This window comes from Rattus rattus, chromosome 7 (genome assembly GCF_011064425.1).
Source record: "Rattus rattus isolate New Zealand chromosome 7, Rrattus_CSIRO_v1, whole genome shotgun sequence".
Taxonomy (NCBI): domain Eukaryota; kingdom Metazoa; phylum Chordata; class Mammalia; order Rodentia; family Muridae; genus Rattus; species Rattus rattus.
The window spans coordinates 63,304,209-63,331,847 of NC_046160.1; the positions used below are offsets into that span (position 1 = coordinate 63,304,209).

Genomic DNA, 27,639 nt, shown 5'->3' on the forward strand with positions numbered 1-27,639 from the left:
GAGGACTGCGGCAGGCAGGCCCCGGGATCATATGCTTCATTCAGAACAATTTTTCCATCTTTCCATTTTCCATTTCTCTGTAGACACTTGTAGTCCTTCCTCCGCCACGACTTCTCTATCCATTAGGCCGTGCGGCTCACTGCTGGGGCCCATTTGGGCACAAAGCAGACCTTTTGCTGAGTTACTGTACTCCCACGTTTCTAATTACAGAATTCAAAGCAGAACGAGTGAATTAATAACGTGTATTTATGCCCTGCGGTGCTTGGAGAAATGTATTGCCGCTGCGTGCTTGCCGTAGCACATGAGCTCTGCCTTTACCCCTTGGCCTCCATTTTTGAACTGTGACTTCACAGCAGCCAGATGGAAGGTGCACTTTACTCTCCAGCGAGTAAATCATATGAATGGATGTTTTAAAGCTCATGCCCAACACACTGTGCACAGGGAGAACCATACTTTCAAAAGCCTGGAGAAAACACATGCTTGGACTCTGAAATTGTACTAAGTACCCTACTTCCTCAGGTACCCTCGCCAAGGCAGGGTTGAGAGGCAGAGGTGGCCTTTAAATGTGTGTTGTTGCATTTAATTTTCCTAATCAAAAAGTTAGTGTTGGTTATGAAGCCCTTTGGTTTTGGAAAATATATAAATATTAGAACCAAAGGAAAAATCCTAAATGCCCAAAATTATGGAAATTAATTTCCTTTGCTTAATAACGGAGGATTTGAATCTGTTTGGACTAAATGTTGCAAGTTTGTTGCTGTGGACAGTTCTTTCAGTCTGGATTTTCAAGGACACGCAAGCGGATGTGGATAAGACACAGGAGTTCTTCAGGACGTCCCTATTAAAATCTGATGGTTGGGGAAACCTGGAGAGTTAATTCTCTGTTTTTCATATATTAAGGCTTTTAGTAGAAAAATCGCTCGGTCGGACTTCAGGCCTAGGGTAGGCTAGTCAAGAGAAGCCCATACTGTACTGCAAAAGCTTATATTATTGGATACTACACATTGGGGGGAGGGGCAATAAAACGAAATAGATAAGTTATGAAAACCAATCCGAAATGGAAGATTTAATTTAAGAATAAAATGTAGCCTGGAAGCTGAAAATACAACCCTGCAACAGTTTAATGTCAAGAACGTCATCACGTGGTGTCAGGTAGATGCTTTGTACAGAAGATATAGAGAAAAATGTTCTTTTCTCCCTGAATTCTGTGCACATGAGCCCCAAGCAGGCAGAGTAGAGAATTAACTGGCCAGCGATCTTAACTCTTCAGAGGGCAGTACTTGTCTTGTACCAGGAAATCAAAAATTGCCAATATAAATCTAATTTATTGCCCTTTTGAAAAACAAAAGAAAAATTTCAAAGATAAAGTAATTTCCTACAGAACTGTTTTTAGGTCACGGTATTTCTTGAAAAGTGATTCATGTTTTACTATATTTTTTCTAGAATATACGATATCCACATATCTGCATCTTCAACCATATTTTATTATATTTTATTTTTTCCAAAGTAGGGACTCACATTGTAGTTCAAACATTCCTCCAGCCTTGGCCTCTTGGCCTCCCACATCCAACTAATTGAAACCTGGAATTCCCTTTGTATGTATTCAAATATTGGTTATATTTTATAACAAAATTAGCCATTTTCTTTCTTCAGTACTAGTCTTATATTTGTTTAAGGCATGTTAAAATTGCATATATTAAAAAAATTTTTACAGAGTTTACAAGTTAAAATTCACTCTGTGTAATAAATTCAAATACTTGTCCCTCCGGCCCCCTGATTTCCAACTTGATTTAGAATTCTCCAGTAATTGCTTTCAGGTTTTACTATTACCACTATATGGCTCTTATATCTCTATAATACCAGATATTCTCAGGACTCTATGTACATTCCATATTCATTACATAATTGGTAACTATTTTTAATAATGATTGATTTTCAGCCATTGATCTTATCAATAACTTGCTACAAGTGAAAATGAGAAAACGCTACAGTGTGGACAAGACCTTGAGTCACCCCTGGCTACAGGTAAAAGTCATCTGTGGTTTGTCTTTTGTGGGTATGTTTCCAATTATTTATAGAAGACTTTTATATTAGCTGTAAAAATCTTTTGTCATGTTTATACAGATGTAATTACCCTAACATTATTTTTTTCCAAAACGCATGTGATTTCTTGAGATTTAATAACAGTGTAGTATTTCTAAACGTCCCTCTTTCTATCAGGAAGATTTGATGAAGGTACACATATACACAGAATATATGGACAGATCTCCCCTTGAGAGAGAGAGAGAGAGAGAGAGAGAGAGAGAGAGAGAGAGAGAGAGAGAGAGAGAGAGATCATATAAGGGTCATAGCAGAATTCAAAAAGACCAGATTTGGAAAGCATCTGTATGCTTAATCCTGATAATTGTCTCAATAGATACCCATCTGCCCATTTACTGGCCTCATTTGCAAGCTGTATTTCAAGTCTCAGGATATTATGCATGAATATAAATACATGGCAAATGTAAAGTATATGAATGTATACTACATTCTATCTTAAATATTTGCTGTTTTCACATTGAGTGTTAAAGTTTAGAAAATGATATTCTGAAATAATGAAGGATTACTTATAGCCATTAAACTGTGAAGCAATGTCAACATTCCTAATTGCTTGACTACAAGCATTAATTATCTACACTGGGAGCCATGGCGTCCTACAAGCAGCATGCATGGTCTAGGGCTAAGCAAATAGGTTGACCTCGGTGTTGATGTTGCCTGTGAATGCATGGTGAATGGGGCAGCCTTGAGAGACTAGAAAGGAAAGGTCACCTCACAGACTAGAAGAACTGCCAATGTAGGAAAAGAACGTCAAGTTGCAATGATCTCTAAGATGATATTTTGGAATTACTTCTTCAGGACTACCAGACCTGGTTAGATTTACGCGAGCTGGAATGCAGAATTGGAGAACGCTATATTACCCACGAAAGCGATGACTCGAGGTGGGAACAGTATGCAGGCGAGTGGGGACTGCAGTATCCCGCGCACCTGATCAATCTGAGTGCTAGCCATGGCGACAGTCCTGAGGCTGAAGAGAGAGAGATGAAAGCCCTCAGTGAGCGTGTCAGCATCCTCTGATTCCCTCCCCTCTAATCTGTCAAAACACTGTGGAATTAATAAATACATACGGTCAGGTTTAACATTTGCCTTGCAGAACTGCCATTATTTTCTGTCAGATGAGAACAAAGCTGTTAAACTGTTAGCACTGTTGATGTATCTGAGTTGCCAAGACAAATCAACAGAAGCATTTGTATTTTGTGTGACCAACTGTGTTGTATTAACAAAAGTTCCCGGAAACACTAAACTTGTTATTGTGAATGATTTATGTTATATTTAATACATTAAACCTGTCTCCACTGTGCCTTTGCAAATCAGTGTTTTTCCTACCAGAGCCTCATTTTGGTGAGAGCCAGCTCCAATCCATGACACCATTGTGTTTGGTGTGCCCCTATTGATAGTGGTGTTGTAAGCAAACTCTTGAAGAGTAGATAATCTGCCGGTGTTCTGTGAACAACTCAAAATGCACAGTGGGTGGGGTGGGGGGGAGAATGAAAGATGAGGAGAAGGCATATAAGTGCTAAGATTGACTTGCATGAAAACAGTTCTACTGTACGGTGTCAGGTCCTCTGCCTGTCTGGTGTGCCTCAGTGTATTTAACTCTAGTGAGTGCACCTCATTATGTGGAGCCACTGCGCTAAGCCTAAATGCCTTAGACTGTAAACTGCTTTACATACCAGATGCATTTCCTCCTTTCTTACAATAGCAACTGTATCAAGGAAAACCAGCAACCCAGCAAATGTTGGCCTTTTGTGTATTTTTCAATAATAAGAAATAAATATTCTTTTCAAAATTGGTGTCAGTATAATCCAGTTATTTCTACTTATAGTCTATGGTTTTCTATTTAGGACAATAAAGTTCAAAGCTATTTTTCTCAAAGACAGGAAAAATGAACATCAAAATGTAGAGAAGCATTTCTTTTTTAACATTTTATATCTTTATTTACTTTTAGTGTATGAATGGTTTGCCCCACATGTATGTCTGCTCACCATGCATGTGCCTGGGCCTCGTGAAGGTGGTCAGGAGAGGGTAACAGATCCCTTGGAACAGTAATTACAGGCAGTATGCATGTTGGCCTTGAACCCAGGACCTCTGCCAGAGCACTCAGTTCTCTTAACTGCTGGGACATCTATGTAGAAAAACGTGTATACCTTGCATGTCACCTCACTTAGTTAGAAAGGAAGCTTTCAAGCAAAAAATTAGTAAAGCCGAACAGTGAAGAAGAAGTAGGCATGTACAAGTTGCAGACTGAATGTACTTTTCTGACTGATAACAAACCACAGGCTTCTTTCTTTGTTTCTTTGTTTCTTTCTTCCTTCCTTCCTTTCTTTCTTTCTTTCCTTCTTTCTTTCTTTCTTTCTTTCCTTCTTTCTTTTTATTGGATATTTTCTTTACGTACCTTTTAAATGTTATCCCATTTCCTGATTTCCCTTCTGGATTCCCCCTATTTCTTCCTCCCATCCCCTGCCCCTATGAGAGTGTTCCCCCCACCCACCTACCCACTCCTTCTCATCTCTTCACCCTGGCTTTCTTCTACATGAGGGTTATTGAGGCTTCACAGGGCCAAGGACCTCTCCTCTCATTTATTCCCCATAAGGCCATCCTCTGCCACATATGTGGCTGGAGCCATGGGTCCCTCTGTGTGTACTTTTTGGTTGATAGTTTAGTCTCTGGGAGCTCTGGGGAGTCTGGTGGATATTGTTGTTCTTCCTATGGGATTGAAAACCCCTTCAGCTCCTTCAGTCCTTTCTCTAACTCCTCCATTAGGGATCCCATTCTCAGTTCAATGCTTGGCTGTGAGCATCTGCCTCTGTACTTGTCATGCTCCCAGGAAACGGCTATATCAGGCTCCTGTCAACATACACTTCTTGCCATCCACAATATTCTCTGGGTTTGGTGACAGTATATGGGATAGATCTCTGGGAGGGGCCATCTCTGGATGACCTTTCCCTCAGTCTGTGCTCCACACTTTATCTCTGTATTTTGTCCTGTGAATATTTTGTTCTCCCTTCTAAGAAGGACTGAAGCATCCACTCTTTGGTCTTCCAATTTCTTGAGCTTCATGTGGTCTGTGGATTGTATCTTGGGTATTCCAAGCTTTTAGGCTAATATCCACTTATTAGTGGATATTAGTGAGTGCATACCATGTGTGTTCTTTTGTGATTGGGTTAACTCACTCTGGATGATATTTTCTAGTTCCATCCATTTGCCTGAGAATTTCCTGAAGCCATTGTTTTTAATAGTGAGTAGTACTCCATTGAGTAGATGTACCACATTTTCTGTATCCATTCCTCTCTTGAGGAACATCTGGGTTCTTTCCAGCTTCTGGCTATTATAAATAAGACTGCTATGAACATAGTGGCACATGTGTCCTTGTTATATGTTGGAGCATGTTTTGGGTATATGCCTGGGAGTGGTATAACTGGGTCCTCAGGTAGTACCATGTCCTATTTTCTGAGGATCCTGTAGACTGATTTCCAGAGTGATGTAATCCCACCAACAATGGAGGAGTGTTCCCCTTTTCCACATCCTCACCAGTATCTGTTCTCACCTGAGTTTTATTTTAGCCATTCTGACTGGTGCGAGGTGAAATCTCAGGGTTGTTTTGATTTGCATTTCCCTGATGGCTAAGGATGTTGAACATTCCTTTATGTGCTTCTCAATACTCTTCAGTTGAGATTGGCTCGGTTTTATTTTTATGTGATATAAGAAAAATTGTTTTGAAATAAAGCATAAAAACTGAAAAGAATAACCTATAAAAACATCCACTCAAACAACATACAGTCAAGAAGGAAAGGGTAGCACTGAGGTGACCAGTTTAGCAATGGTGACCCACAAAGTTTATCAATGTGGGTTTTTTCCAAAGTGGCATACTATATTACAAGATACAGATAGATAGGTACATAGATAGACATAGATAGATAGATAGATAGATAGATAGATAGATAGATAGATAGATAGATAGATAGATAGATAGATAGATAGATAGTTTAGATAAGTATATAGATAGATAGAGATGATAGATGTAGGTATGTGTGTATGTGGTGCTGCTGGTGGTGTGGTGGTGGTGGTGGGTGGTGTGTGTGTGTGTGTGTGTGTGTGTGTGTGTGTGTGTGTGTGTGTATTCAAAGAGTAAAGGTTGAGAAGCACTGAGTAAATCAGAGTGTTAAGACTGAATTATTTCAATTTAGTAGAACAAGCAAGAATACTTGATCTGTCCAGTGTTTAATATCTATGTCTTTACTGGATTTTAAACAAATAGTCTGAAAAATTCAGTTTTTAAATCTACTACTTTAGGGGTGGTATGGGGGAAAATATAATAGGATATGAGTTGTGTGTGCATATTTCTAGTACATATTCATGTGACTGCATACAGAAGCATATTGGTGTCTCTTTGGGTTGACAGAATAGAACATGTTAACTAATAGGAGAATGAGTGTTGTAAGAATATGAACAGCAACTTTTCTATAACAAAAAAATTGTAAGCAAATTCAAGAGAAAGTAAAGAAGTAAAAGTATATAAATCCCTCAATTTACTCAAGCTTTCTACTATGTGGTGTTTTGCTCTGTGTATGATTTTGGGGTAGGTGTGGATGGGGTATTCCTCTTGAGACAGTAATCCTTCTGGTTAGATGGAAAAATAAATTGCCAATGCCTTTAGAAAGTCATAGATAAAATTATGAGGCATGCCACAGCCTTTGGCTTGGAGGAAGGAAAGCAAATAGGCGATGTTTGAGCATGACTTGAAACAACAGCCTTTTTTACTCGCAGCTCTGCCAGGTGCACATTGAAGGCATGACAGGGTACAGAGAGATTAAATGGATACTTTACAGGCATGAACGTATAACACCGAGAGCTGGAGACGTACTCTAGAACATCCAGGAGGTGGGAGGCATGATCGAGATTCAGAGGCTCTTCCACACTGTTTTTAAAGGTTGTACTGTTTGAATCTGAGAAAACCATTCACATTTCAAATAAAAGAACGCCATCAACACGTTCACCCTTTCTGCAGCACAGAGACTGGATGAACAGAGGCAAAATGAGTGACCCTAAGGCCAGCTACCCTTGCAAGAGGTAGTGAGAGCTGACAAAAGCGACAATAACTAGGAAGGTGGGAAAGAGGTGCTTATAAGAGACGCTGGGAGGTGGAATCCGTGGTCCTTGTTAATGAATCCGTGGTCCTTGTTAATGATTAAATGTGAAATATAAGAGTTCAGAATGGACTTTAGGTTTCTGCTCAAATGACTATGAGAGTGTTAATTAGAGACTTATAAAGAGTATGTTAGTTACAATTTGAATATTTGGATGTCAAGTTCCGATAGCACTGCAGATGTAGCTTAGTTAGTAGAATGGTTGCCTTGGTGTCCATGAAGCCTTGGGTTTCATTCCCCAGCATAAATCAGAACGCACTGGTATATTCCTGTAATCCAGACATTCGGAGTTGAAGCAGGAGGATCAGAAATTCAAATCATCCTCGCCAACCATCTTCCTACCTAGGTATCAGTGATGCGGTAAGGCTTCAGTGAGTCAGTACTCACTGCCGATGATAAAGTATCACTTTCAGTAAAATAATCCACCGTTTAAAATAATGGCGTATTATGATGCCGATAGGAGCGAGGCAGTATATGTTTATTATAAGATGCCGACAGACTTTTTTTTATCATTTTTCCAAACACAGGGGAAGATGTATCGTGTATACTTTGTCACAGTCAGTTGCTCTTTAGCAGTAACATCACTCACCTACTTGAAAGGCCATAATTGCTACTCTCTGCATGCTGTGATCTACCAAAGAGCCTACCACTGTTCTTGCTTTGTCTTGAGCAGAAAGAGAGTATGGAGAGAAATATTATTGGTCGGCGTTGCTTTTGTTATATCTACACTTGAAGGGAATACTCTGATGCAGCTATTTTGATAGTCTCATGGTAAACTGTTTATGGGATGTGTGTAGAGAGCACATAAATGTAAGAAAGCCACCACTCCCTCCTCTTTCCTTGTTCAGTCAATACTAATTTTGCTTTCTATGAAGCACTCACATCTTGCACAGTCTTTACCTGTCTTAGCTGTCTTAAGAAACAGGCCTTGAGTTTTCCCGAAGACACACTAGGTCCCTGCTACCTTTACTTGCTAAGAGAACAACATTTCACTTTGCTGGAGGCACTTTCTAGGCCCAACCATCACGACACCAGTTCCCAACACTCTTTTGTATGGCTAGTGTTTGCTTTTCTGTTTCTCTTTACCTGCTTTTGTGCTTGATAAATATTTTTAATAACATTTTTAGCATCTCTGCTTGGAATTTTTTTGTTTCTTTTAGTTAATAATGGCTGGTTTACTGATTATGACATCATTACTTGTCTTCTACTTCAAATTAATAGTTTCTTAATTCTGGTGAAGTGCACAAACTTTGTCTCCTTGCGGATGTTTCCTCTGTCTTCCTTTATGATATCATCTTACATAGCATAACTTTAGAATGGGCCTAACAATGCTGTTTTACAGTTTTACCTGGGTTGAATTCAGACAGAGCATTCTCCCAGCCCTATCATTGCCCTAGCAAGTACAGCAGCCATTGAAGACTATAGTATTGATTCTCCATGGGTGTTTGCTGGTCAGCCCCCTGCATCAGTACAGAGCCATTTCCCCAGCCTGTATTTACCTATGGTAACACTGTGCCAAGGAGCAAAGGGTTTCAGAGAATGGGAACGAACATGGGGCTCCATGTCCCTATCATTTTACTGAGATTTAATAGATAGCCTTGGATAAATGCTTATGACTTTGTTGTATACACTGACCAGTTTCTAAAGTTCTTTCTTTTTTTTTTCTTATGATAAACTATTAAATTTATCAGGTTGTTAAACCTTAATACGCACTGTGAAATGATACCCAATTCCAACTTTACATCTACTCCATTCCTTTTGTCAGGCTCTGATGTGTGAAGGATAACACTCTTTGTACCTAAGTGTACAGAGTTTTCTGTGACAAACTGTATGCACTTGTCTCAGAAATCTTCGGAACCTACAGCCATTCTCACCTAATGGCAATATGATGCGTGGTAGACTCTCCCAAGTTGTCCTTCTATATTTAAATATAATAAAACCTCAGCTCCCGGGACAAGTGCTCTTCATGATCTCCTCAGCATCAGTAGCTCTTCCGCTCTGTCACTCTGGTTCAAGATGTTTAAGAAGTTGCTCTTTCTCCATGGTGGAAACGTTGAAGGTTTAGCAGAATTTTAAAATTTTAAAATGTTTTTTTCATAGATGTTCTATATGCCTTTTTGTCCTAGTCTTTCTATTGTCAACCAAGACATACTCTGCCATCACAGACTCGATTATACATGCCGATTATTATCCAATAGCAGATTTCATTTTGATTTACATTGAGCTCACTTTCCCACCATCAACAAACCAAAACAAATATTATCAGACTCTTCTTTTTCCTCTATTCGGATACTTCTATCCGGTATCTAATTTCTGCCCCCCATCCTTCCCCATCTGCTGATATAGGTGTGTGTGCGTGAATGTGTGTATATACATGTGTGGTAAATGCATAAGGATTCACGTTTGTGTTTGTGTGCATGAATGGTGAATATGTATGTGTGCATGTGGTATGTGTGGTGTGTGTTTGGTGTGTGTGTGTGTGTGTGTGTGTGGTATGTCTATGTGGTATATAGTGTGTGTGTGTGTGTGTGTGTGTGTGTGTGTATCCGTGTCTGTGTCTGTGTGTTTAAAGATATGATCCTTTATGCCTGTGCATGAGGAAGCCAGCAGTTGACATGAGGTATCTTTCTATCACTCATTCTCATTGCTTTGAGACCAGGTCTGTCAGTGTATCTGGAGTTCACGCTTCTGATTATACTGTCTGACCAGTAGCATCCAGAGTTGTGTCATTCTCTGCCACCAATTCTGGAGCTACACAGGCAGGCAAGACTTGCCCAGGTCTTATGTGACTGCTGGATACTCAAACAAGAGTCCACATACTTGTACAACAGACAAGTTACCCACTCAAACCTCTCTTCAGCCCCTCAAGTATCTTAATTATAACACATTTTACTTATTTTCCTTTAATTTCTAAGTTTACAACTCATAGAGTAAAGTTCTCATTTTTGGATCATCGGTGACTGTCTTCTCTTAAAGCTTTTAATGCCTTCCGGTATAAAATTAGTAGATTTCTCTTAGTATGGAAGTGAAAAACCCAAATGAGATAGGTAAAGCCCTGGTTCTGGGTACCATGGGAGTCCTGTAATCCATCCCACATGGGTTACTGAAAAGATTAAATGGAATAATTCATATAAAACTCTCACAGTATAGCTGTGCCAGGGAATTAATAAAGCTTTCCAGAGTGGCATTTATTGTTAGTCATTCAACAAGTATTTTTCATAACCTTCAATGCTGGTACACAGCAGATGAAAAGGCCCCCATTCCTCTACATCTTCTCTCCTCCGATGCCATACCTAGGTCTATTTTTTACAGATTTTCAGGAAGGAAATGAACTTTGAGACTGGCAGACACAGATTTTCCCACACCAAGTGAACTTAGACAAATTACCATAGATCATATCAACCTCACATAGCATAGCACAAATAAAGAACTAGAAAAGTTTACTTCCTTAACTTTCTGTTATGGAGTCCAGGAGAGGACGTCTGGTCTAATGGAGCTGGAGTTACAGTAGTTTTGAGTTACTAAACTTGAATGGTAGGAATCAAACTCTGATCCTCTTCAACAGCAGCATACGTGCTTTTAATTGCTTGGCCATCTCTCAGTCATAGAATATGGTGTTCTTATTCATTTCAACGTTTGATAAAAGCAAGATGACTGGATCATGTTGTCAACTGTGTTCATTTTCTAATTCTCAGAAATATACTATTGAGACGTAACAAAAAAAAAAAACCAAACCCAAAAACAATGCATTCTTCTGTGATTCTCCTTTGAATCCTGCACTATATCCAAGAAGTCGGATATAGATAATTTCTTTGAGTGACTATAGAGAGCCGCCCTACTGATTAAAGAGCAGTATCATGTTGGAGCAAGACACACTAGCCATTAGAGAAGTAAAAGAACCATCATATCTCATGTTGTATTTGAAGATGTTCTTTTGGGGATATGGAGATTAGTTTGTGCTGAGAGATGACTTTGAGTTTCACGTAAGAAACATAGTCTAAATGATCTGAGAGATCATTTCAGAGACATTCAAATTAATTTTCTCCGATTAATTTTGTTCTTACACTACAAAATGTCTAGCTGATTCCTCAGTTATCACTGAGTGTCTCCCATGCATGAAAGGCTCATGAAAAATCTCTGGATGCTTTCCAGTTTTGTCCCATTTTGTATTGAATCAGAGGCATAGGAGGACACATTTGCATAATAATATAGAAAGAAGAATGAACTTGATGTGAACAGAGTAAAAGGTCCTGAAGAAGTCACATCAATGGATAGATAGAGAAATTCACATATTCTGTGTTAAATTCACCTTGATTATCTATAACTTCAAAGACCAGGAAAATGTCATACTCTGCCATAAAATAAATGGTGGCAGTTTTTGAGATTGGGAGTATTCTAATCATTTATTTTGTATTTGATAAAGGAAAAAATTTAATTTTTGATTGGGTTCAAGAACTGAAATACTATCTTTAAGTTAATGTTCACAGAGAGATACAATGTCTTCTAGGAAAGTCAGAGTCTATATTTAGCTGACTATACCTGCGATACCCTTTTTGAAAGAAGTGTATCCTTTTTTTTTTTTTTTTTTTTGTTTTTTTTTTTTGGAGTTGGGGGCCGGACCCAGGGCCTTTCGCTTCTTTGGTAAGCGCTCTACCACTGAGCTAAATCCCCAGCCCCGAAGTGTATCCTTTTATGATCAGCATGCATTTCTCTCTACTCCGAGTCTTTCCCTTCATTCTTACAACTAGGCTAAGAACAGCTCCCGACATGCAGTCTTGAACAACTGCAAAGTGAGCTACATGGACGTCATTATAGCTTATGTACATATAGAAACAATCCTGAGAACAATTATCTTTCTACAGACTGATGTTTCAAATTCTAGTTACAAAGTTTTAGCCTCCTTAGCACATTGTTTCATTTTATATCTTGGCTACCACATTTTATTGTTACAATTCAGTGAAACTGAGGGGAAAAATGAAGAGGATTGCTAACTTCTTCTCCAAGGGAAAAAGAACTGCCTGAGTAGTAACTGCTTTATGCTCACATAGCAGCTTCCCGGTAAGGCACTCAAAACATCTCACAAACATTCTCTCCTTAATCTTGTGGGGACTGCCCTACACATACTTCCTTAGATCCCTTGGCTAGGGAGATTGATACGTTAAATTGTTGTTTCTAAGTGTTTCACCCTGAATTGTGAGTAAGGAAGGAAGCTACCCATATACAGCCCTTACTATCTTTAAGCTCTTGTACAGAAAGTCTGCTGTCCATGTCTGGAAATTGTAAAATGTGCAGTTCAATGTAACTACACAATGCCAGGTACAAAAACCTTGTGAAATTCCAGCAATAAGAAATGAACAAAGATTGGAGCTGAAAACCTTAAGTGCTTGCTCTTTGCCTGTTGACCAGATGCACTAGACCTGTCTGCATTACCTATGCAGCATGGGGTTTTTATTATTTTTACCTAAAGATGTCTCCTTTCAGTAATGACAAACATGTTTCTTTAAGAAAAAAAAAGGCCTGGTTTTTCTCAATGCACCTTTAACAGTTTTTAAATTTCTTTCATATCTGGCCAAGTTGTTATTTTGAAGAACTTCATTTTTAATTTGTAATAAAGTTTACAACTTGATCTTTTAAAAACATCAACAAACTCCAAGTACCTGTTAATAAATAAAGGTCTTAAATGATAAAAATAAAAATAAAAACCTCGGTCACTCTAAAGCCCTTCCTAGTCCTTTTTGTCTTCTTAAAATAATGCCTTCGAAGAACATCTATGTTGCTGACTGAACCAATGTTTCACCATTACATCAATGAATCACATTTTGTCTGTTTATTTGTTAAATTACAATAGTCAGGATTGTTTCCACTCTGGCTTATTAATAGAGTAGCTGTATATGTGTAGATTTCTCTGTGAAAAGCAGGTTTTAATTCTCTCTGTTAAATACCTGTAAGTGGGACTGTTTGCTTGTATGGAAAGTCCATGAGAATTTTTCTTTTAACTTCTTTAACTTTTGAGATTATAATACATTTACAATATTTCTCACCTTTCTTCTCTCCAAACTCTATATACCCTCCTTGGTCTATTTCAAATTCATAGCCTCTATTTATATGTTATTGTATGTATACATGTACACACACACACTGTACCCCATATTTTAATTGGGTTGTTTGGGTTGTTGCTAATCTCTCAAACTCTTTATATATTTTGGATATTAGCCCTATGTCAGATGTAGGGCTGGGGACAATCTTTCCCCGATATGTAGGCTACCTTTATGTTCTACTGATGGTGTACTTTTTCTTACAGTTTCATGAGGTCCCATTTATCAGTTGTATATTACAGTTTCCTAATAGTTACTTACTTTGAATGTTTTTATATAGATTAAAGCTTACAAGATTTCTTTCAAAGAGATATCTATTTAGATCTATTGCTTATTTTTATTCAGGTTATCTTTTCTGTTCAGTTGTTGAAGATTCATGTATAGGCCAGATATTAATCACTATTTTTAAATATTAACCTATTATCAAATATGTACTTTGAAAATAATTTTCTTTCAGTGCCGAGGCTCCTTCTTCAGTCTCTTGAACGAGCCCTGTGCTGTGCTAGTTTGATGTAATGATGTTGACCTATTTTAACTATTACTTTCTGTATTTTTGAAGTATTATTAGGATATTCTTGCAGAGTTGGATGTGGTAACATATGCCTATAATCCCAGCACTTGGCAGACAGTGGCTGGAAGAGCTGGAGTTCAAGGCCCAATTTAGCTATATAAGGAGTTTGAGCCTATCTTGAGCCACATGACACCCCATCTCAATAAATAAACTCCCAATTCCATTAAAGTGAAATCCTTCCTCATACCAGAATCATGAAGTACTGTTACTGTCCCAATTTATTTTTTATTACGGTGATACACCATGACCAAATGGAACTTGGGGAAGAAAGGATGTGTTTCAGATTACAGCTTGTTTTTGTTAGTGTTTTTCTGCTGTGAAACAGACACCATGACCAAGGCAACTCTCATATTAAAGGACAACATTTAACTGGGACTGTCTTACAGGTTCAGAGGTTCAGTCCAGTATCATCAAGGTGGGAACATGGCAGCATGCAGGCCAGCATGGTATAGAAAAGTTCTACATCTTCATCTGAAGGCTGCTAGCAATAAAGTCACTCCTACACAGTTAGGACAAGAGTTATTAAAGCCCAAACCAACAAGGCCACATCTTCCAACAGTGCCACTCCCTGGGTCAAGCATATACAAACTGACACAACTCCAAATCACCACCCATCACTGATGGAATGGAGCATGAGCCTGAGGACAGGAACTGAAGCAGAGACCATAAAGGAATGTTTGCTGTCTCTCTTCCCATGCCTACACAGCCTGTTTTCACCTACTACTCAGGACCTCATGCCCAGGGTGTTACCACCATACTGGGCTTTTTACATCAGTATTCAATCTAGAAAATTCCCAACAGACATGTCTATGTACAATCTGATGGAGGTAATCTCTCAGTTAAAGTTCTCTCTTTACAGATGACTCTACTTTGGTCAATCTGAAAAAAAAACAAAAAACAAAAAAAACAAAAAAACGAAGAAGCAAACAGTTTTCTCTAAGTGGTTTCACAGTACTAGGTCTAACATTTATTTCTTTAATATATTTAGAGTTATATTTTAAAGCAATGTCATACAATGTATTTTGATTGTGTTTTTTCCCTTCCCAAATAACTCCTTTTACCTAGATCTTCCCTGCTCACCCAACTATGTGCTCTGCTCTCTCTCTCTCTCTCTTTCTCTCTCTCTCTCTCTCTCTCTCTCACACACACACACACACACACACACACACACACACACACACATACACACACACACACACACACACGCACAGAGAGACCCTGTCTCTGCTTTTCAAAAATAACCAAAAATGAAAATCAAAACCAATAACGTAAAGACCAATATATCAAAACTAAACATGGAGTTCATTTTGTGCTAGCCTACTTACTACTCTTGAGCATGGGGCCTGTCCTTGAGTGTAGTTTATATACCTACTGACACAACACTGGAAAAAATTGATTTTCCTATTGCTCATTGGTATCAATCACAAACAGCTTCTTGGTTAGTTAGGGTTCAATATTCACTTCCTCATCTCATTGTTGGGACCCCATCTGGTTTGACTTTTGTAAATGGTTAAAGAAAGGGATCTACTTTTACTCTTCTGACTATAAACATCCACATTTCCTGTTATAATTTACTTAAAATTCAGCCCTTTCAGTATATTCCTATCAACATTGACAAAAGTCAGTTGACTGAAGGTGTGTGACTTTCTTTGTAGGCTGTCTATTGTATCTATTAGCCTATGTATCTGATTTTAAGATCACACAGCTATGAGTCCTACAGGTTTGAAGGACATTATTTTTCTACACTAATTTAAATCTTTGTGCCACTGTGCATGTGTGGAGGTCAGATGACAGAACAGACAAAGTAATAGAAGATTCAGTAAATTCAAATATAAAGGGGAGGAATGAAAGCCGAAACCAAAAAATAAAACCATAAACCAAGCCACAAAACCAAAACCAACCTTAAATCAATCATGTATTAAATTAATTTAGGGAAGGAAAAGAAAACAGTGTGCAGGTAAACAGTTACATTTTTCCATCAGGTGTGATGTGTATATGTTTTCACAGCTGACAACATGATATTGGATAACTAACAGGTGTTCTGTTCCCTGGGGAAAATTATTTCTCCTGCTTGAAATATCCCTCGGTTGTCTGTAGTGCTATGTGCAGGGTTGGGGCATGTTTATTGTTGGTGTTCTTGTTCAGCTCATCTCTATTTTAAAAATTCCTTTTAAATTTTATGCTATTTGAAAAATATTTTAGAATCAGATTGTATATAAGGCCTTGTATGTTTGTTCTCAAGATGCTTTTAGCTAGTCATATACTTTTGTCATTTTGAAAATCTTTATATCTAAATTGGTTATTTATTAACCACTGATGTGATAAAATGCCTTTAAAAATTAACATTAAGAGGAAAAGCTTATTTTGTTGCCCAGTTGGAACCATGGAAGAGAAGTCAGAGACGTCAGAATTTAAGGCCATTGGTCAGGAAGCAGCAATGACAGAATGTTGATGATAACATAACTTCTTGTCATTATGAAGTCAAGGGCCCCAGCCTATGGAAGGATGCCAATCACAGTTAAAGTAAGTTTCTCACCTAGACTGACATAGTATAGTTAATTCCTCAGACTTAACCAGAGACTTGTCTTTTCAATAAGTCTAGATCCTGTCATGTTAACAACCAACATTTTGACAACCTAAACCAATACAGTATATTTTTAATTCTTTAACATTTTTGTAAGGATTATATTTAGACCATGGATTCGTTTGGTAATTCTGTAATCAGTGAACATAGATATTCTCTAACTTTTGTATATATCCACTTATATTTCATATATTAACTTTATAAGATATTTAGCTTTTTTTGATTAAATTTATTACTAGGTATTTTAAAATCTTACTGAAAGTAAGAGTTCCCTCTTAAATATTACTGCAGTTACTATCCTGTTATAAAATCCTTGTAATTTTCATTATTTTTATATCTTATAACTTGATGAATCAACTTATCCGTTCTAATACCATTCATTGGAGCCTTCAAGGTTTTCCAAATATAAGATGACGTCATCTACGAACAACAATATTTTATGTTTTCTGTAAACATTGACAATTTTCAGTGTTTGTCCAATTAAGATTACCTTCACCCCACCCCACCCCCCAGGAGATAAATAAATCTTTTATTCTGTTGCCATGGAAATTTTTCATTAACACTAGATTGATTTATCCCAGATAAAATTCCTAAAGCACCTGAATCCAATTTCAATATTTTAACCATTTTTTCCAATACCTCAAGAGTTTCTCTATGGTGGGTAGGATTATTCTTGCTATGAGGGAACATTGTGGTCAAAAGCAAGTTGCCTAGGGAAGGGTTTATTTGACGTACACTTCCACATCACTATTTATAGTTGAAGTCAGAACAGGGCAGGAACCTGAAGACAGAGGCAATGGAGGAGTGGCACTTACAAGCTTATTCCCCATAGCATGTTCAGTTTGCTTTCTTATAAAACCCAGGACCACCAGCCCGGGGATGGCACCACTCACAATGGGCTGGGTGCTCCCTCATCAGTCGCTAATTAAGAAACTGCCCTACAGCCAGATCTTATGGAGGTGTTTTCTAAATTGAGATTCCTTTCTTTGAGATAACTGTAGCTTATGTTAAGTTGACATAAAACTAACCAGCACACTGGGTATTCTTTCTTTGTTTTTACTCTATTTTTCTTTTATTAAAAATAAAAATTTAATACATTATATTCTCATTATGGTTTCCCCTCCCCCAACTCTGACGATCCTCCTAACTTTCCTCCTATCTGAATACATATCGTATCTGCCTCTCACTAGGAAACAAACAAGAATTTAGACAACAATAATAAAATAATGTAAAACAACAGCCAACAAACCATAATATAGCATAAGAAAAAGAGTCAAAGAAAAGCAAAAGAGATAAAGAGACAGACATGTTGGTACACACAGGAATCCCATAAAAATACAAAACCAGAAGCCATAGCAAAAGGCCTGTAAGTTATTTTAAACATAGTCTTGACAAAACATGAGACAAAGAACATCCAAAAATGCCACCGAGTTCATTTAGTGTTACCTCTCTACTGCTGAACGTAGGCCTGCCCTTAAGAGTAATTCGTATCTCCAGTGAGACTCATGTGATAAAAAATATTTAATCTCAGTCAGGGGTTTCTACCCTATCTTTGATCATTCAGTTCCCAGAAAAATGACAGAACTTTTATATTTACAATATAGTCTTGAAAGTATTAGTGCTTGCCAGATATCTAGCCTCTAAGTTATCTACTTCCCTATGAATAATTTGGAGTTATAACTTGCCATGTTCCATCTGGGCTACTCTTAAGTCCAATTGGCCAGCCTCCATGGCCATGTTTTCATGATGTACCTATCCCATGGCTTCTGTCTTCTCTTTCCACCTTCTTCCCTCATTGTCCTGCCTCAGACTCCAAGCCTGGGAACAGAAACACCACCTACCTCTTTCTCTTCTGCCCAGCAATAGGCTGTTGGCATCTTTATTCAACCAATAGTTTAAAATTAAGAAGCAAGGTCACATTACTTTATGCCTAGGCAGATTCTCTAGATCATGGGCAACCAGGTCTTGGGGGGTGGGGGGAACTAGTGTTTAGCATTACAATACACAGAAAAAGAACAAACCTCAACAAACTGGGTTGACTAATTTTTCAATTTCAAGTGATTATCAATTGGAGATAGTTTCTGGGTTAAGAATGTGGGCTTGTGTCCATTTTTCCTCACAGTGCTGGGACCCATTTCTCTCTGTTCTCTGATTGTTCTATGATGGTTAGGAGGATATTATACATATGTGTTGGCAGTAAAATTCTTATCTTGTTGCAGATCTTGGAGATAACTAATTGAGGGTTTTCTCATTGAATATAGTATTAGCTGTTGGCTCTTGATATACGGCAGTCATTGTTTTAGATACTTCCCTTCTGTATCAAATTTGATGAGATGATTTTCTTACATGAAGTATATTTTATCAAATGGATTTTCTACATGTAAGTAAGGACCATGACTCACATGCATGATTTTTCATTTTTTTTGGCGAAATGTGTCATTCTTGTTGAGTTGTACAAGTTGAACCACCTTTTCATTCTTGAGGCAAATTTTACTTGAGTATAATCAACAACCCTTTTAATGTGCTGTGAAATTTGGTTTTCTTGCTATTTCTTTTTTAATTTTATTTATTTATTATTTATTATTTATTTATTTATTTTTGACAAGGTTTCTCTCTATAGTCCTGGCTATACCAGAACTTGCTGTATAGGCCAGGCTGTCCCTTGAACTGAAAGTGATCCTCCTGCCTCCGCCTTTTGAGTGCTGGGATTAAAGGTATGTGTCACAACCATTTAACCTGATTTTCTAGCATTTTTTAAATATTTTTTATTATTATTAACTTGAGTATTTCTTATATATACATTTCGAGTGTTATTCCCTTTCCGGTTTCCGGGGCAAACATCCCCTCCCCCCCCCTTCCTTATGGGTGTTCCTCCCAACCCTCCCCTTGCTTCCCTCTCCCAACAGTCTAGTTCACTGGGGGTTCAGTCTTAGCAGGACCCAGGGCTTCCCTTCCACTGGTGCTCTTACTAGGATATTCATTGCTACCTATGAGGTCAGAGTCCAGGGTCAGTTCATGTATAGTCTTTAGGTAGTGGCTTAGTCTCTGGAAGCTCTAGTTGCTTGGAATTGTTGTTAATAAGGGGCTCGAGCCCCTTCAAGCTCTTCCAGTCCTTTCTCTGATTCCTTCCACGGGGGGCCTGTTCTCAGTTCAGTGGTTTCCCGCTGGCATACGCCTGTATTTGCTGTATTCTGGCTGTGTCTCTCAGGAGCGATATATGCATTCACATTTTGATCATCCGTCTTGAGTTTCATTTGTTCTAGGCATCTAGGGTAATTCAAGCATTTGGGCTAATAGCCACTTATCAATGAGTACATACCATGTATGTCTTTCTGTGATTGGGTTAGCTCACTCAGGATGATATTTTCCAGGTCCAGCCATTTGCCTACGAATTTCATAAAGTCATTGTTTCTGATAGCTGAGTAATATTCCATTGTGTAGATGTACCACATTTTCTGTATCCATTCCTCTATTGAAGGGCATCTGGGTTCTTTCCAGCTTCTGGCTATTATAAATTCTAGCATTTTATTAAGAATTTTCGCATCTATGTTCATCAATATTGTCCTGTAATTTGTTTCTTGTGGTATGTCCTTTTCTGTTTTGGTTATCAGAACAAAGTTTTTTTTTTTTAATTTTTCCTATAAAAATATTTGGATTTATAAGAAACATTGACATTTGGTTTTCAAACATGGGTAGTTAGTTGTGTGTAAGTGTTGTGTTACAAGTATGCTACATGTGCATGGTACATTTGCATGTGTGTTCTTGAGAAGAAGTGATTTTTTTCTTGGTAGTTTCGGACTTTTATTTTTTAAGACAGGGTCTCTCCTTAAACCTGAGTCTCCTGAGTCAGCTAGCTTTGATGCCCAATATGATTCTGGGATCTGTCTCTGACTTCCTCAAAGCTAAGATTACCCACAGGTGCTACCAACCCTGACTTTTTACAAGAATTCTGTAGATTCTAACTACTCGGGTCCCCATGTTTGGAGCTGGCACATTACCAACTGAACCATGACCTTAGCCACCAGCTCTCTTTTACATGTGCATTAGATTTAAAGCTTGCAGTTCCTGGCTCCTGTTTTCTTTTAGTTGAGAGGCCATCTGCTTTTGTTCAGTCTCAGGCTTCATTGTTTGTCCAATCAAGATTCTATGTCTTCACAATTCAATCTTAGTATGATGTAAACTTCCAGAAGTTTGCCCATTCCTTGTACATTTTCAAATATGTTGATACATAAGTTGTTCATACCAATCACTAATGATCACTTTTACCTCTGTGGTATTATCTATAATGTTTTCATTTTCAAATTAGTGTCTATGTATTTGAATTTTATCTCTTTTTCTTAATTAGTAAGGGGCTTGCTCTTTGATCTATCTAAAAATATCAACTTCCTTATTCTATGGGTTATTTTGTACTTTTACATTCTGTTCCGTTTATTCATGCCATATTATTTAATCATTCTGTATTCTGTATTATTAATTTGCATCTACAACCTTACTATGTTTTTAATTCCCTGAAATATAATCATAGACTCTTTATTTGATAGTTTTCTATTTTTTCCATGAAGCTGTAGATTGCTATAAAGTCCCCTTTAGTACATTTTCCTGGACCATAGGTTTTGTCATTCTGTGTTTGTTATTATTTGACTCAATAAATTTAAAAATATTCTTGATAATTTTACTTAACACAGAGTATAACTTTACTGTGTTTGCTTCCTGATATTATGATATCACTTTTTATTATATTATGTTAAATATATCATAAATGATATATAATTAAATATATTTTTACTTTTAATGTTTTATTATACTCATTTTTATTTTGATATATATTAAATATATATGTAATTACAAAATTATGTATGTAATTATATATCAAGTAAAATATATAGTATATTATATATGATATATATGTATGATCTATGTGTATATGATGATATTACATATAAATATTTTCTATTTCTTTATATTACATTTATATTTATATTTTATTATACACATTAATTGTATTAATAGCTATACTGTTAAATAAAATTATATAAATGTATTAACTTATATATAATTTATATATTGATTTTATATAATTATAGAAATTAATAAATTTATTAAATATCACATATATTTAATGTAAAATATATCATGATATATACTTGTATATTATATATTATGAATATATATAAATAAAGATAAATACAGTATTTTAAAGGTAAGGTGTTAAAGTTTCCTGTTACTATTTTACTAAAGTTACTCTCTCCTTAACTATTATTATTATTTTTTTTTTTTTTGCTTTTTATGTGTTTAGGTGTTGGTCTTTGAGGTGTAAATACATTTAGAATTTTTTTTGATATAATAGACCCTTTTGTTTTTATTTATTTACCTTGTCTCCATTTAGTTTTGTTACAGTCTATTTCTTCTTAAGCATGGCTATTGCTGTTCCCTATTGATGGATTCCGTTTATGCTCTAGAACACGTTCCATCTCTTCATTTCAATCTTATAATAGGTGAATTAGTTTTCATGTGATAGACACTTCTTTTTTATCCATTCAGTCATTCTTTGAAAAATTGGTGATCCAATCAATTTACTTTTATTTTCATTATCAATAGGTCTTGTGACAGCCACTTCATACGTTCTTTTCAAATAACTTCAAATTTTCTTTCAAATTTCTTCTCCTCTTGATGTTTTCCTCTGTGATGGGTTTGATCTAGCAACATATTTATATTTTTTGCTTCTTTTGTCTTTTCAATTATAGATTTTTTTCCTTTGTCTTATTTTGAGGCTTACAAAACTCTTTTCAATCATACTACTTATTTTTAAATGGGCTATCCTCAAGTTTGCAAATTTGTTTTTCTGTTCAATCTGCACTGCTGAAGATGCCTTCTATCATGCTTTGACTTTTGCTAAGACATTTTTTTTTCTCACCCAAGATTTCTGCTTGCTTTTTTGAAGCTTCTTTGTTACATTATTGAATTGTTTCTCGACATCTTGAAGTATGTGGAATTTCCTTAGAACAACTGTTTCAATTCTCCTTCTAAATGTTCTACCATTCTGCCTATATTTTATACGTTGTGACTTCTTCTTTTGACTGCCATGTGAGGCCGCCATGCCATCTTTTGAGCACTAAAGCATAACACATTTTTCCCAGTCATTGTAATCTGCCTTCTTGACTGTGTTTCTAGAAATTATAAGTGAACTCTTTGATTTATCCAAGCTTATCGTCACTTCTTTTGTTTATTTCAGTACTAGATTGAACCCTACCTTCGGGTTGGCTATGAGTCCTCCATTAGTGTGTTGTCAGTATTTCAAATGCAAACCTCAGAATGTCGAAATCCATAATTGAAGGAGGTTCCTTCTGGACCAGTGTTCATGTATTCCTGAGGCTCCATTGGAAGGTAACCTTTAAAGTTATAGCCTAGTGGAAGAAAATTACGTCAAAGGATTTGTTCTTGACCGCCTACTGTTTCTCCCTTTTTCTGAGTAACCAAAAGATAAAGAGGCCTCCTCTGCCATTTGCTTCTGCCATAATGCACTGTACTGTTATAGGCCTAAAGCAAAGGCCCAGTAGCCACAGAGACCTCTAAAGCTGTGATCTCAAACAAAACCAATTGTTTCATCACCATGATAAAGGCTAATTGTGGGATGATGTCACAGGTGAGGCAGGTACAAGATAGGAGGCAGCCTGTCATTGGATGAGAAGGGAGGATGGGCGGGAGAAAAGTTTGAAGGAAGAGGAGGAGTCTGGAGCAGAGGGAAGAGGAGACAGGAAGGACAGAGAGGGCAGTCACAGTGGAGAGAAATGGAAGCTGACGTTAAGATTCCGCTCTGTGTATTTACAGGTTGTTATTAATGTTCTTAAAGGATGGATGGTACTGGGCTCTGTATGTTTAGGTGGGCAATTATATCTTATCAATTGGGTCAAAGGTTATTGTGATGTGTGTTCTTTCATGTGTAGATTTAAGTGTAATGCAGTGTGGGGTGCCTGGTCTGGGCCACCACAGAGTTGGGATGTGTGTTTCTGGCATGGAAACCTGCCTTGGGAACTAGATGGGTAGAGAGATGGCTGCCAGGCTCAGAGAGAGGACTTCGCCAGTGTGATATGGAATGGATCAAAGCGGGTGAGAGGCTTTGCTGACTGAGAACTAAGATATCCAGCAGATATCGTGGGGCACTGCAGTGCCGGACCTAGAGTGGGTTCTAGACTCTTTTATTTTTATATTTTTACAACAACAGCTAATACTCTATTTTTAAGTCTAATTGGAGAGGTTCTCTTGTTCACATTCAATGTTCAGCAGCACAACTTAAGCTGTACATCTGTTGTCAGGAGAACTTCTAAGGATCAGATGTGGAAAGTAATAATTTTCAAATAATATAAAGGAATGTGAAACTTACCAGGAGCAGATTTATGGTGACTAATTTTTAAATTTCAGTGTGGACCTGGCTGAATGTAGAATCCCATAGGAGTCATGTTTGTGAGAATGAGGATGCTTCTATTGATCTCTGACACTGTCTCATGGCTTTGGTTCTTGGACTAACAAGCTATGTTGTGCGCAGAGCAGTCTTCTTTACATTTTTGCCTTTTGGCTGTTAGCACAGGTGACCAATATGTTCTGTTCATACTGCTATGACTTCAAAGTCGTAATGGATGGACTATATGCCCTAAAATTGTGATTGAAATTAAAATTGCATTTAAAAATTACTCCTTTTGGATATTTTGTCTTAGAAACAAGGAGGAACACATATACACTTAAACTCAGATACACTCATAAACATGCATGCATGCATGTATAGCCTCCATACAGACACACACATATATTTTTTAAAAAATATTTACTTATTCTTTTATCGGCATGTATGTATGTATGTGTGCATGTGTGCATGTGTGTGTGTGTGTGCATGCATGTGCATGCATGTGTGCGTGTGTGTGTGTGTGTGTGTGTGTGTGTGTGTGTGTGTGTGTGTGTGTACTAGTGCCTACTGAGGACAGAAGAAGGCGTTGCATCCTGTGGAGCTAGAGATAATAGGACTTAGGAAGTACCTGGTATGGGTCCTGAAAACCAAACTCCTGTCCTCTAAAAAAAAGCAGCAAGTACTCTTAATCACTGAGCCATCTCTCCAGACCTAAAATTATACAATTTTATTGAAGATATTGTTCATAAAGCCACATGTACCTATAAAACCTTTAGGGGTATCTTACCATGCTGGCCATTGCTGTGTTCATAGATGTCACAGCTACATAGGATGGTTGGTTGCTTTCCACCCTTAGCAGATTATTAGTATCTTCTGTTACTATGAAAGCTACCTCCCAGAAAGGAGGCTTCCAGGTAAGATCAAGCCTGAAGCCTCTGAGCCTTGTCTCCAAAGTGCATTATAGACTCCTATCTTGGACTTGATCAACATCCATCTAATTGAACTTAGGGCCTATACACTAGGAGGTAGAAAATGCCTGGCACTTGAAACCTGGCCAATTCACCGGAGCCAATGAGGTCACGGACCTTAGAGGAGAATCCTCTCGCATCACTTTACTAAAGTAGCATAATCCCTAATCATATCTCAAAAATGTATCCTTATACCCACAGTTAAGGATCGCTCTCAACCTTCATCAAAGAAGCTTCTATTTGTAGCAGTTGAAAATAATCACAAAAATCTATGACTTGTCAAAATGCAGAAAGAACTGATTGTGGGGTATCCAGAACCAATGGATTCATCTACACTATAACTCCTGCACCTAAACTTAGGGACTATATCAGAAGAAGGGAATATTTTAGAACTTTGAATGGAAATATTAAAAGAGTCAAGGGATTAGGAAGTCTGCTGTGATATAATGTTTCTTACAAATTACAAGAGAGCTACACCCATGATAACTCAACATTATGGCTTTCTAAACAATACCTGAATGAACAATGACAGTATCAACAGACATGCTAAGGAAGAAGGGGGTAGTTTCATGAGCCTCAACTCTAGACAAAGAACTATAGACAACTAAGGACTGCTGAGCAAAGAAGAATCAATTACCCCAGAAATGAGCCTCATAGCTGGTTATTCAATTACAGATGGCAGCCTTGAAATCATTTCATACAAGAAACATTTAACAAGCTTAGCATTTTATTATTTATATATGCTTATGTACATATATGTAACAAGAATAATTAAAGGGAAATAAAATGTAAGAGGCCATGAATTTGAGAAGGGGTGAGTAGGTAGGAGAGATTAGAGGGAGTAAAAGAGAAGAGGGAAGTGATGCAATTCTGTTTTAATTTAAAAGATAAAATATATTTTTAAATTATATTTTCCAGAGAAGTAATAACTAATATTAGTGAACTTCAACATTTTATTCTTGAAAAAAATTTTAAAACAATTTACCATTGAGAGGTGTAATCTTAGGGTTGTTTTGATTTGCATTTCTCTGATGACTAAGAATGTTGAACATTTCTTTAGGTGTTTCTCAGCCATTTGAAAATCCTCAGCTGAGAATTCTTTGTTTAGCTCTGTACCCCATTTTTAATAGGGTTATTTGATTCTCTGGAGTCTAACTTCTTGAGTTCTTTGTATACATTGGATATTAACCCTCTATCAGATGAAGGATTGATAAAGATCTTTTCCCAATCTGTTGGTTGCCATTTTGTCCTAATGACAGTGTCTTTTGCCTTACAGAAGCTTTGCAGTTTTATGAGGTCTCATTTGTTGATTCTTGATCTTAGAGCATAAACCATTGGTGTTTTGTTCAGGAACTTTTCTCCACTGCCCATGTGTTCGAGATTCTTCCCCATTTTTTCTTCTATTAATTTCTTCTATTAGTTTTTCTTCTTTGAAGTTTGAGTGTATCTGGTTTGATGTGGAGGTCCTTGATCCACTTAGACTTGAGCTTTGTACAGGGCAATAATGGATTGAGTTACATTCTTCTACATGCTGACCTCTAGTTGAACCAGCACCATTTGTTGAAAATGCTATCCTTTTTCCATTGGATGGCTTTAGCTCCTTTGTCAAAGATCAAGTGACCATAGGTGTATGAGTTCATTTCTGTGTCTTCAGTTCTATTCCACTGATCTACCTGCCTGTCTCTCTACCAATACTGCACAGTTTTATCACTATTGCTCTGTAAAACAGCTTGAAGTCAGGGATGGTAATTTCCCCCAGAAGTTCTTTTATTGTTGAGGATTGTTTTCACTAACCTGAGGTCATTGTTATTCCAAATGAATTTGCAAATTGCTCTCTCTAACTCTATGAAGAATTGAGTTGGAATTTTGATGGGCATTGCATTGAGATTTCTTTTGTACAAGATGGCCAGTTTTACAATATTAATCTTACCAATCCATGACCATGGGGAATCTTTCTATCTTCTGAGATCTTCTTTAATTTCTTTTTTCAGAGACTTGAAGTTCTTGTCTTACAGATCTTTCACTCACTTGGCTAGAGTCGCATTGAGGTATTTTATGTTATTTGTGACTACTGTGAAGTGTGTTGTTTCCCTAATTTCTTTCTCAGCCTGCTTATCCTTTAAGAAGAGGAAAACTACCAATTTGTTTGAGTTAATTTTATATCAAGCCACTTCACTGAAGTTGTTTATCAAGCTTAGTAGTTCTCTAGTGGAACTTTTAGGGTCACTTAAGTATACTATCATAGCACCTGCAAATAGTGATATTTTGACTTCTTCCTTTCCAATTTGTATCCCTTTGACCTCCTTAAGTTGTCTGATTGCTCTGGCTAGGTCTTCTACTATACTGACTAAGTAGGGAGAGAGTGGGTAGACTTGTCCAGGCCCTGATTTTAGATTCCACCTCACACCAGTCAGAATAGCTAAGATAAAAAACTAAGGTGACAACAGATGCTGGCAAGTATGTGGTGAAAGAGGAACATGCCTCTATTGTTAGTGGGATTGCAAGCTGGTACAACCACTCTGGAAATTAGTCTGGAGGTTCCTCAGAAAATTGGATATAGTACTACCTGAGGACTCAGCTATACCTTTTCTGGGCATATACCCAAAAGATGCTCCAACATACAACAAAGACACATGCTCTACTATGTTCATAACAGCCTTATTTATAATAACCAGAAGCTGGAAAGAACCCAGATGTCCTTCAACAGAGGAATGGATAAAGAAAATGTGGTTCATCTACACAATGGAATACTACTCAGCTATTAAAAACAATGACTTCATG

General features: G+C 37.3%; 1 protein-coding gene across 1 annotated transcript in view; it reads left to right on the forward strand.

The window, feature by feature from the left end:
* Prkd1 (protein kinase D1) overlaps positions 1–3,885 on the forward strand; it is a 297,821-nt gene extending 293,936 nt beyond the window's left edge. The window contains exons 18-19 of the mRNA XM_032907704.1: positions 1,937–2,022; positions 2,893–3,885. Coding sequence (XP_032763595.1) covers positions 1,937–2,022; positions 2,893–3,111 — 305 coding nt within the window. The 3' untranslated portion in view covers positions 3,112–3,885. The remainder of the gene's footprint in view (positions 1–1,936; positions 2,023–2,892) is intronic.
* Positions 3,886–27,639: the final 23,754 nt, after the last annotated feature.